The 11,851-nt window shown below is 30.3% G+C and overlaps 2 protein-coding genes across 16 annotated transcripts in view; both read right to left on the bottom strand.

The window, feature by feature from the left end:
- The window catches only part of LOC129790211 (serine/threonine-protein phosphatase PP2A 65 kDa regulatory subunit), a 620,353-nt gene that overhangs the window by 215,823 nt on the left and 392,679 nt on the right, over window positions 1–11,851 (bottom strand). The gene's annotated exons all lie outside the window — the stretch shown is intronic.
- Window positions 1–11,851, bottom strand: part of LOC129790133 (nuclear factor of activated T-cells 5) — a 31,288-nt gene that overhangs the window by 4,258 nt on the left and 15,179 nt on the right. For 7 of the 15 annotated variants that reach the window (XM_055827436.1, XM_055827437.1, XM_055827432.1 and 4 more), the window contains 7 exons: window positions 11,476–11,597; window positions 11,157–11,311; window positions 10,280–10,516; window positions 8,525–9,117; window positions 8,257–8,450; window positions 7,992–8,175; window positions 25–692 (listed from right to left, as the gene is read on the bottom strand). In XM_055827436.1, the coding sequence (XP_055683411.1) occupies window positions 25–692; window positions 7,992–8,175; window positions 8,257–8,450; window positions 8,525–9,117; window positions 10,280–10,516; window positions 11,157–11,311; window positions 11,476–11,595 (2,151 nt within the window). In that variant the 5' untranslated portion in view covers window positions 11,596–11,597. The remainder of the gene's footprint in view (window positions 1–24; window positions 693–7,991; window positions 8,176–8,256; window positions 8,451–8,524; window positions 9,118–10,279; window positions 10,517–11,156; window positions 11,312–11,475; window positions 11,598–11,851) is intronic. The other 8 variants (XM_055827439.1, XM_055827442.1, XM_055827440.1 and 5 more) reach the window with 2 other exon arrangements.

The raw sequence follows: 11,851 nt of genomic DNA, 5'->3' as shown, positions 1-11,851 counted from the left end.
GCATCAATTAAAAGTTGTACGTACCTGTGAAAAAATTCCAGCACCCGTGGTGCTGGATGTGGATACATTTCCACCAGCTGTAGTTGTAAAGAGCCCCGATGTAACATTACTTTCCAAGAACTTCTGAACATTTTGTACTGTTTGTGCGGGTGAAACTTGCGGGTGCGCCTCCGCTGAGCCAGCAGCATTCACAAATTGCTGCAGCTGAACTGCTGCAACTTTTGCCGATAGCTCATTCGTTGCATGTACCGCTGGCATTAGCAAGCTCTGTGCATGCCCATTTGCCGGGTAAACACTACTCATGTCCATTGAGTTCTCATTGACAATCATCGATAGATTCGAGCTTTCGTCCATTAGCTCAATGTTGGGTGCATGCATTTTTGGTGTATACATTGCCTGCGGATCAGGTGATCTACCGTCGTAATCATTGCTATTGGCATCATTAGCACCCATGGAGTTCTGGGAATTCTCATCAATGATTTCCGTCTTGAGATTTGTCACAACACCCGATGGCGACAACGAATCCGGTAGAATGGCGCCCGTAGATGAGGGTCGTCTCACACTAAGTGGTAGCGTTGTTGGTGGTGGCATCATCCCTGAATCAATCTCATTCTTCGGTTCAATACTTGCTGCATTCCAGAGCATCACCGGGCAAACACCATTCTTACTGTTCTGCTCGTCATATCGTACATCTATACGGAAAAATATGTTAGACTAAGACGGAAAGGGTAGGTATTTTCATTTAAATATTAAAGAAAAAAAACTTAACAAAAAAATCATACATATAAAATTTATAATATAAATATCAAAAATTGAAGATTCGACGTTTTCATCCTTTTTTTTGTTTGGATTTTATCATAAATTATTATTTATTTAATAAAAAAAAAAAGAAAACAGATAAAAGTCTTGATAGTAAAAAAAAGGTAAAACGAAAAGAAATTTTGGGAATTACTTGACGTATGCCCATAAATATAAATATTTTATTATGCATTCTTATTCGGAAAATAAAATTCATTAATGTGTGGTGCTAAAAGTAAACAACAAAATCAGTCGTCTTCCATTTTTGGAATTTTGTATTTTTTTCATTTAATGTGAAGATAAAATTTGCACAGCACTGAAAAATCTCTTGATGTGTTAATAAAAATAAAATAAAAAATATTGCAATGAGAAAACGACTGAGAGGAGTGAGATGTTCTAAGAAAAGGGGAAACCACATTGATTTTATTGCCATTAAATGACCCATTCAAATTCTATTTCCTCAATCTCTTCTCTTTTTTTCTCAATTACAGACAAACATTTAAGAAAAAAAGTATTCAATTTATCCACATTAGCATGATGTCTTTCTTCAAAATATTCACTCATATTTTGTTAATATGAAAAACTTTCTTTTTCTTTTAAAAGGTAAAAGCTCTCTAAATATTTAAGAATTAACAGAAAAAAAATTTCATTGAAACTGATAAGCTTTCAACATCATACATAACTTTGATGCAAAGCAATAATCAATCCCATTCACATCAGATGCATCCACATCAAAATGTGACGAGAAAAATAAAGAGATCCATCCAGACGATTCAGTCAAAAGAAATTTATGCCCAAAGCTCTTGGCAATATTGTGGAACATTTTGCACACAAATAACCACATTCGAAGCATGAAAAAAGAATCACAGCTTATGGTTTTCCCATCAACAACCATTAAATACTGACGATCACTGTTTTCATATCAGGCACAGATGAATTTCAATCAATATAAATTCCATTGAACTCATTGAAATTCTATATAGTGTAATTGCGGTATAGATATTGCTCTTATAGACCCGATGGTTTGTTTTGTATTTCAAAGTATTTTTCGTTATTAACTTCAATATACAACCCCATTTGTGATTCACTAAATGGAGAGAACAGTAGGAGCTTGCATTGAGATGTGATTAAAATGACTAAGCATGGAAAAACCTTTATATAACACAGAATCGCGATCTTTTTTCACATATAAACCTATCTCTGTTAAGAAATCTCGTAAAGAACTTCTCCCCCCATTAATGAATAACAATGTAAAATGTGGTTTTAACTATTCCTCTTTAATTGTGATTAATATTAATAAAATTCTATTTTATTTCATAAAGTCATATAATTTAACCAAAGTGTGATGTTCGTTGTGAAAACCCAAAGGGGGCGCTCCTGAGTCACTTAAGAATGTTTAGGAATTTATAAAATAATTTTACATTTGATTAGGCGCCAATTTTCCGCACGATCATCCGTGACACAACGCAGTACACGTCAGGTTTTTAGTTAAAAGAAACTTATCGATTATTGGTAAAAGGATTTTACTCATTTCTACACGGGAAACCCCTTTATTCGAGATAGGCGTAAACTTGTATTGAATATCAGAAAAAAGAATAAGAAATCTCCAAAGAAACTTCCCAATATTCCATTGCACTTAGTTGGGAAGAGCCGGCAGTAAAATACTGAAAATGTAAACAGTGACGTCACCATTGAAGGTTTTGAGTTCTTTTAATCAGGCTTAATTTTAAAAAGCCAGGCCAAAGTTTTTAAAGTTACATTTAAGACTTTCATTACCTATAGATTTAAGTTTTTTTTTCAAAACAGGATTTAGGTTTTAAGGTTAGATCTAAGTTTTTTAAGCCTTTTTTTAATTTTTTATGCAGATTAAATTTTATAGGCTCGGCTAAAGTTTTTTATAACGTCTTAAGGAATACGATTTTATAAGGAAACAATTTTATTTAATTCTAGGCTTAAGTTATCTTTAATCCGGTCTTTTTTGGAAATGTAGGATAGTTTTCTGAATGCCTGATATTAAGCTTTTAAAATAAAAATCAAGGTTTGCCTTTTTTTAAAGTCAAAAAAAGCTTGACCTTAAGAAAACTCCAGCCTGACTTAAGTAACTAACTAAACCAAACTTATAAATTTCACCTATTGTGTACATTTCTGGACAAAATCTTTGGCACCTCTTACTGTCTTAAAAAACTTAGTGGGAAATTTTAAGTCTCTAGTGATTTCAGATTCTTCTTTGATTATTTACAAGATTACGCGTATCTCGATTATTTTCAGAGAAGTTTATTTTGTAAACATAGTTTCAAAAAAGAAAGTTTAAAAGTCAAAATAAAAACTGAAAAAAATATTAGCAAAGTTATTCAAATATGATTATCGTTAAATAGTAATTTTTAATATCAATTTAATATCTTATGGTTATTCTAAATTTAACCAGTTAGTAGAATTTTTTGATTAAAAAATTAAATAAGCCAGTTAATATTAAAAAAAATACTTAGATTGAGACCCCAGTTCTACTTTACCCCCAAAAAAAAAAACAAAGCTGATAGAAATGTGATTTAGTCGAATGACAATTTTAAAAATTCCCAGATTACAAATCAAATATTTTTAAAAATAGGTACCATCTGTAAATATTTCCATATGTCATTATTATAAATTATTCAAATTAAAATTAATCTCTTCAGTACCAAATAGTCAACAACACCATCTATAATGTGTATGATTTCTTTCTTGGACATTTTTATATTTGGAACTTCCAGTGATCATTAGGTTTTCCCCATTTCGATTGAAATATCTTCAAGATATGCAAAAATAAATGAATATTATTTCTAATGTGTTAGCAAAAGGATTTTTTTAAAGATGAAATTGCTAAAATGAAACAAACACATTTTTTTTTAGCTTTTTTTTATGAATGGAAAGAATGAAATTCTTCTGTGACAACAAACAAACAGTTAAACTTACAAACATCTCACATTCACCCAGAAAAAAATCTTCAAATCTCTCAATGTAACTTCCATTTCTCTACTCACATCCATGCTCTCTCTCCATCCGCTATGATACGCACACACATACGCACTAAACTAGCTTTTGTATCATTTATCACCTTTTAGCAAATATATTCAATGTGGTTTTTCTCTTCAAAGTTATCTCACATAAATAGTGTAAAACGGCATCGTCAAATGTGATAAGCTTTGTCTCCTGATCTTAAATGTGGATTCTCGTAGTGAACTACATTATTATAGAGAGACATTGGTTAGAGTGGGACGAAAACATAAGGGGTGGCTTAGGGGGAAAAGTGTGTAAGAAATAAGTAAGTAAATAAGTAGCAGCAGCAGCAGCAAAGGACCTAAAAAATATTTTTAAAAAAAGTTTCTTTTTTTTTGGCTATCTTTAAAGAAAAAGTCTGTTGATGATGGTCTTTTTTGTTGGACGCTTTCCGTGCAGGGACGATGTTGATTTGTGGATGAGATACGAGACAGCATCCAGACGGGCCACTGCTATGTTTATCAATTTTAAAAATTTCATAAAATATTTAAAGAGTTAAAGAATAAAATAGAAATAATTTTTTTTGTATAAAATTATTCGCGATAGAATTTCTTTAAAATGCCATTTTATCAAGTTAGGGAAAACTAATCATTATTTTTTCTTTATAAAACTACTAAAATTCTGAATTAAAGTTTTAAAGAATTTTAAATAATTTCTGATTATATTTTTTTTTGAATTTTCAATAATCTGTCAAATCTAATTTTAAAGAAAAATCAATTTTATTTTAATAGATAGTTTAAAAAAAATCTTGGTCAGTAACTTTGGATAACTATCAATGGCATTTTTATTTCTTTGTGCGGGAAGTTAAAATTTTCTCTGTGTGCTACAAAATTTATTCTCAAAATTAAAAATTTCAGTGAATAATTAAAGAAATTTCATTGAAAATTGTATTTTTAGGGCATTTTGTTGATTTGCCATTTGAAAAAATAGAATATTCTGAAAATTTTTACTTTTTTATGCCTAATTATTATTAATTTTTGTAATTGTGAAATTTATTTTGGGTTGTTGGTTTTGTTTTTTTTTTTGTATTAATCAGTACCCGTGATCTAAAGTCGCTTCTCGCATCCCACATCATCTGATGGCTCATACTTCCGTGTTGATGTCCTTGCGTGCCTCCACGTGCTGACCCGCGCGGAGTGTGACGGTGTGGACGTCGCCGACGCTGACTCTCTCTGACCAGGAGGAGGCATCGCCGCCGCCGTCGTCGCCACGTTGCCAATCGGTCCATGATGCATCTTTTCATTCATTTAATTTTTTTGCGTTCTACTTTCTACTTGTTTTTTATCTCTTTCTCTCTCTCTTTCTCTCGCTTTCATGTGTTTATTTTGATAGAGTCTTTATTTTTGGAGTTTATTTATTTATTTTTTTTTATAATCACATTCACCGTGCACATTTTATTGAACACGGAGAGAAATCATGTATTTGAATCGTTTTTTAACCGGTAATTCATTCATAAGGGAATATGTCGCATCCCTCACACCTATAATGTCTATATGAAGAAGGGAAAAAAATAGTTTCATGCAGACATTTTGTGATTGAAATGATTTTTTTTAAAAAAAATTATTATATCAAATAAATGAATGTTTGAGTAAAAATATGTGAAGTAAATATAATAAAGTGATTCCAACAAATAATGATGACTTTTCTTTCCAAGAAAATCTCCTTTTCAATGAACTAAATTTGCCGAGAAAAATGTTATAAATTTTTTTAATTAGAATTGTTTTTGTTGTATAAAAAAAAGATTTTTGTTAATTCCATAATCACAAAATATTTGCTTTGCTGCTTTTTTATTTTTTGTTAACAAAAAATAAAAATATAATAAAAATAAATAAATATTGTTGATCTTTTCTGAAAAAAGAGCAACAACAGAAGAAAAAAAAATGAATTGCATTAAATTCTTTTTTTCTTTTTTTTTAATAAGAAAATAAAATATTATTAAAAATTTATGTAAGAAAAAAGGTGTAAAATGTATTAAGAATAAAAATATCAGGAATGTGTTTTACCTGCATCTTGCATTTAGAGGAAGAGCAAATAGAACTGGCTTTTTATTTCGTTTTTTAATCTATCGTGAAATTTTAACCGTTTCAACTATAAAAGGAATCAAATATAATCGTTTCTTTTTAATCTCACAGGAAATGATTTTTTTTTGTAAATATAACATTTTCCATTTTTTAGCAAATTTTTGTTTTAAGAGTACTTGCCAAAAAAAGGAAAATAATTTTGAATAAAAGAAAATATAAAATAAAAATACATTCAGAAGGTCTGTTCTTGATATTTATCCACCAATTATATTATTTTCCTAGCAGAAGAAAAGAAATGTATTTTTTAAGGTTTCTTTTTCTGTAATTTCTTTCTACGATACTTTTGAACTCTAGAAGAGATTACGAGGAAAGAAAAAATCAAAAGTAACTTTTTTTCTCACTACGTGACAATACCAATATCTTCCATGATCAAGAAAATTTTGCTGTAAAACATTCAAACACAGTTCAAACCCATTCATGATCATTCGCAAGAATTTGCTTTTAAAAATTGGTGAGTATTTTGCGAAGGCTATTATTTGTTTTTCTTCACTTTCTCTTTTAATCATTTTTCGTTTTTATTAATATAAAACATTTATCAATTTACGGAAATTGATTTTTTTTCCTTTTTTGTTGTTTTTTTTGCAAGCAAATATAACACAAATCCCATTCATTTTTCATTCACAATTTTATCATTCATTTTTTCCATTTTTATATAGAAAACATTCATGGATAAAATTTCAGAAGTTTTTTTTCTTTCTAAAATGAAAAATTTAGCAAACATTTCACAAGAATTGTATATTTATCAGAAAAGATAAATGTTATATTTTTTAGCATGTATTGTATATAAAAAATATACATATAGCGGAGAGTTGTGTGCCACATTTGAAATTGCTATGTTGATTATGAAACCTACATAAAATTAATTAAGTGGTGACACTCTTATCTCTTCTCATACAAGTATGGAGCAAGAATATTTTGCATTCTTTGAAAAATCTCTATTTGAGAAGAAAAATTGCTTTATGGCTGGCATAAATTGCCAATGTTATTAAATTTGTTAAGGGAGGTCATACATTTTGCATGCAAAATATAATATTTTGTGAGACTTTGAGCTTTAAAGGAAATAATTCGTTATCTTTTTTTGCAAATTAGAATAGTTTTAAATTTTATTTATGTTGCTAATCAGATTAATTTATTTCTCCAACATTTTTTTTTAAATTTGTAAGAAAAAGATTTTTTTTTTAATTATTCAAAGAACACGAATGTTTTTTCCTTCTTTTTAAATACAAAACCTTGACTCCCCTAGAACTTCTAAAAATAACATTTTTTTTCCTCTTCTAATTCATTCCCTAAATTGCATTTCTCAAGTAGAAAGAAATGCAATATTATGTCAAAAAAAAAAAGAACATTCATTATTTTTCCACATGCAACCATTTTCACATCACTCAGACACCACAATCACAAACTGCCCGTCAAAAGAATTATTTGCTATAAAAATTTTCTTTTTTTTTTTACTAAAAATTTCAAACAATATGTTATTTCTCCGGACACACACACACTGCAGAATTTCTTTTTGATCATAGAAGAAATGTTGGTATGAGGAAATAATCTTTTTTTTTTTAATTTTTTTTTTTTACTTTTGTTAGTCTAAAAACAGGGAAGTCTTTTAGTGTTAAAAATGCATGCACTTGTTTTTTTTTGGATTTATTGGATTGTTTTTTTTTAACTTTTAAATTTTTTAATGCGAAAACAAAAAAAGCTACGCCACAAGAAGTTAAGAAATTAGTAACCTTTATTAAAAAAAAATTAACAATAGCTATATATTTTCAAACATTTATAAGGAATAAAAGACAAAATTTTTTCTGCTTTATGAAAATTCAGCAATATGTGGCAAAATGAAGGTATTTACACACCGAGTACGATACTTTTTTTCAGAGAGAATTTTCAAATGAATCAAAGTGATTATTTTTTTATTAAAAGAAAAAATAAAAATGAAATGCAAAAGTCCAATAAATCCATTCGGTCACAGTTGTATTGTGATCGATGTAAACTTCCTTAATGTTTCTTTCGTTTCAATTCTATGAGAAGAATTGATAAAAAAGAAAAACAAAAAGTAAATAAATTGAAATTTGTAAAATATACCTTGCTGCTGGGATAATGAACGCGTTGTGGCAGCTGCAAGTGTTCCAACACTTGTAGTATTCGGTGTATACATAAAATTATGGGATTCACTTTTTTTACCACTTGCTGCAATGAACAAGTGAACGTTTACCGGTTCTGGTAACTCGGTTGTCATATACGGCGGCACAGTACAGATCAGATGAGTCTACAAGACGAAGGAAAAAGGAAAAAAAAATTAATAAAACACCATTCTTGAAATAAATAAAAGTGAAAAGAAGAATCTTACCTGTTGTAAATACTCTTTATCCGGAACAACCATTTCTTGCCATATTATTTCCCCAGATGAATGTTTCTGTGTTTGAAAAACAACACGAGTATCTTTCGAGAAATTTTTACCAATTACAAAAAGCTCCAGTCCTCCAGATGCTGGACATGACGTGAGAGACTTTCGGCAAATTTCTGGAACTCCCGGTGGTTGAGCTGCGAAGATAAAAAAAAAATACATAGAGTATAATTTCTAAGACACAATCCAATCATTCTCCGTATATACTTACTACAAATAATTTGTTGGGAACAAACTTGCAATGTTTCTGTCGTACCATCTTCATGCGTAATAATTGTTCTGAACACCATACGGCATCGTGTGGATTTCTTCTTACTCCGCGGTGTCGATTGATCCGGGAATCTGTGCTCAACATCAACATTGCGCTCCTTGAGTATCCCAACACAGTCGCACGTTACCGTCATATCTTGTTCTGGCTTCAATTCCAACTCAATCACCATTGTACCATCGACTTTTTTCTCCACACACGGCGTTGAGTTTTTCCCCGATACCTTGCATGCTTGGTAGAACATGTGCGGTGCCACGCGATCAACATCCGTACCAATGAACACCTGAAGCACACTCGGCTTCTCATATCCCACCAATTTCACAATTGGAAACCCATTTCCACTGCGATCCTTCACAGCACCACGGCTACCTTCTGTTTGATACCGTGCCCGGTGCTGTTGCTCCGGCTGTGCCAGTATCTGTAGCTGATACTGACCATTCTTCGATATACCACCAATTTGAGATTGCAAATTCACAGGACCCATCGTACGCCTAACAAGGGGTCGCGAAATCCCATGACGTGGTGCTGCCATTAACCTTGAATCAACGAAAAAACAAGTAAGGAAGTGAATAAAATTCAGCTGTAGTCAACTCATCGCTCTGTAAATAATCTACTTTTTTTTATTTTACATAATATGCTGAATTATGTAACCCAGTTACTCAAATACAGAATATTCGGTAATAATATTTTAGTATCTGTCTAGCTTTTTTCCAGATATTTTACTTCTTTCTATCACTCGTAAAAACACCTCCCAACTATCCGGATGTTGGTGTTAAAGAAAAAGATTATTCGGGTTGTTGGTAATTTAACTGTAATAAATTCATCGCGCATGTCTTAATGTTTTATTTTAATTTCTGTTAAAGTCCAACACAAGATTGTGATTAAAATGTTTTTTCGTTTAAAACTCTTTTTTACACATTTCAATTTTTCTTTTATTGTTCAGAGAAAGGTTTTGTTTTGTCAATGCTTTAATAAAGATTTTCCAGGAACTATTTGAAGGAGTTATCTTGTTCTAAAAAAATAAATTTTTTAACCCTTTCATGACCAATTTCGCCCCTACCTCGTCTCATAATTAAATATCACAATTTTCGGCATTTTCAGCTACTAGAAAATATCACAAAATTCATTATCAGTCTTGACCAGGTCTCAAGACATTGTCAATTATGCCAAATACATACTTCTGGTGATATTTCTATATAGCAAAAATTCAGCCCTTTACTCAATTTCCCGATTTCACAGACAATTCCGGTTATTTCGAGGTCAATCTGTTTGAGAGGTTTGTGAGACATGAAGATAACGTCCCAGTCGGTACATAGCATACATAGCATTACAATCATTACGTTACAAAAAGCATAGATAATGTGAAGTACATAATAGTGTTGTACACATAGTTTGAAAGCATTTTATATGTCCATAAAAAAACGAAAAGAAGCATGCTTTAAAAGGGACGACCACTTACTCTTTATAAATGTAATTTATGTAATGAATTTATAACTTGAAAAACGTAATATGTGGACATATTTACACATACTTTTGTGAAAATTGTTATAGACCGGCATACACATATTTCGCTTTTCAAAAAATCCCTCAAAATAATTCGAAAAAAATTTATATGACAATGATGTGATGAAAAAAACAAGGTGACTTTTAAATAAAAATCTTATAATTTATTTGTGTAAAAGAGATGAGGATGCTTACTTATTGTTGTGAGGGGGAGGATTTGATGAATTTTTAACACATATATTGGAAGATGTTGGTGTTTTATCGGCTTTTGTTGCGCTCTTAGCAAAAGCGAATGCATCATTGCTGCACGTATCGTCATCCACATTAACCTTGTCTTTGTTAACTTTTCGTCGTTTAGTCGCTGTTGCCTTTTTGGGGGCATTTTCTCTCTTTTTCCCATCATCTTCATTTCCATTACCATTTACACTCGATCTGTAGATGTCGTATGAAAAGTTTTAGCTCTTTTCGATTGACTTTCTTTACAATTTTCACGTTCTTCCGCCTTTCATTCTTGCCAAAATTTCATCATCCCTTGCAACCCCCTCGTATTTTTTTTTTCAAAAAAATATTTTAATGTTTAATGAAGGATACCAAGAAAATGATTTTAATTTCCAGGATGTGTGTAAAAAAAAATGTAAAAAATGTAAAAGACTCAATAAACGCATTATTGTGGGTAAATGTCTTATCACATGGAAAATGTAATAACATTAATATTTCAATGTGCTAAATTTGCAGCATCCCATTGTATGATATTGATAATAAACTAGTCAACAAGTCAATGAGCATGTAAATAAACTTAATTAGATGTGATTAAAGTGATATAATCTATTTAATAATAAAAAAAATAATGAGTAAGTGAATTATCTCTCATACAAAATTATGTATATGCTTTTGTATGTATTTACAAAGTACAAAATTATATTATTTTCATAGTTTAGAGATGATGATGATGAAGGCAAAAGAATCAAATGCGAATGATGGAAACATTTAATGAAATTCTGCCTAATTTCTACAGTTTAGAACAAATAAAAAATCCTTTTTAAAGTTTTCTTATCAAATATATTAGACTTACCTAGAATTTTGGGCATTTCTCATGCTAATTGAGTACTGCATCTCGTGATGATCAAACCCTAATCCACTGTCATTTGAATTATCACAAGGTGGTGGTGTTTGCCGCTGAATAATTCTCTTACCAGGATGACTTTTAATAATTTTCCCTGGTCCTATCTGTAAATTGAAAGACAAAAAAATCATTTAAATGAAAATACTACAAAACTTTATTTTTCACATTAAAAATAAAAATTGAAAAAAAAGACTCAGAAAAGTCTTAAGTTTTCCGAAATAATTAAACTATTCCCTTTCTTATAAAATAAATTAAAGATGAAACTTACCCTTGTCATAGAATGCAATTTTCCTGGCAGTGCTTTCCCAGGATATCTCTTTGAAGGTATTCTCAATACTTTTCTGTGTGCACGTTGTGTCATATTACTATTTCCAACTGTCATTTTCATTCCTGCAAAGAAATGAAAAAAAAGGACACATAGACTTTGTCAGAGCTGCGGTTTTAGACAAAGATCGTCTTCACTCTAACTACAAAAATATTTATTTTATGGGTCATTTGATTAAGATAACAAAATTAAGAGGAAAACAATTTCTTCGGCTATTTTAAAGAAGTACAAACTTGTTTCTATTTCACTTTAATATGTAATATTATTTCAAATTTTGATATCACTTTTTGTTGACAATTCAATAAGAAGAAAGTCAAAG

This window comes from Lutzomyia longipalpis, chromosome 2, assembly GCF_024334085.1.
Source record: "Lutzomyia longipalpis isolate SR_M1_2022 chromosome 2, ASM2433408v1".
Classification (NCBI taxonomy): domain Eukaryota; kingdom Metazoa; phylum Arthropoda; class Insecta; order Diptera; family Psychodidae; genus Lutzomyia; species Lutzomyia longipalpis.
This window is presented reverse-complemented; position numbering and strand designations above follow the sequence as displayed.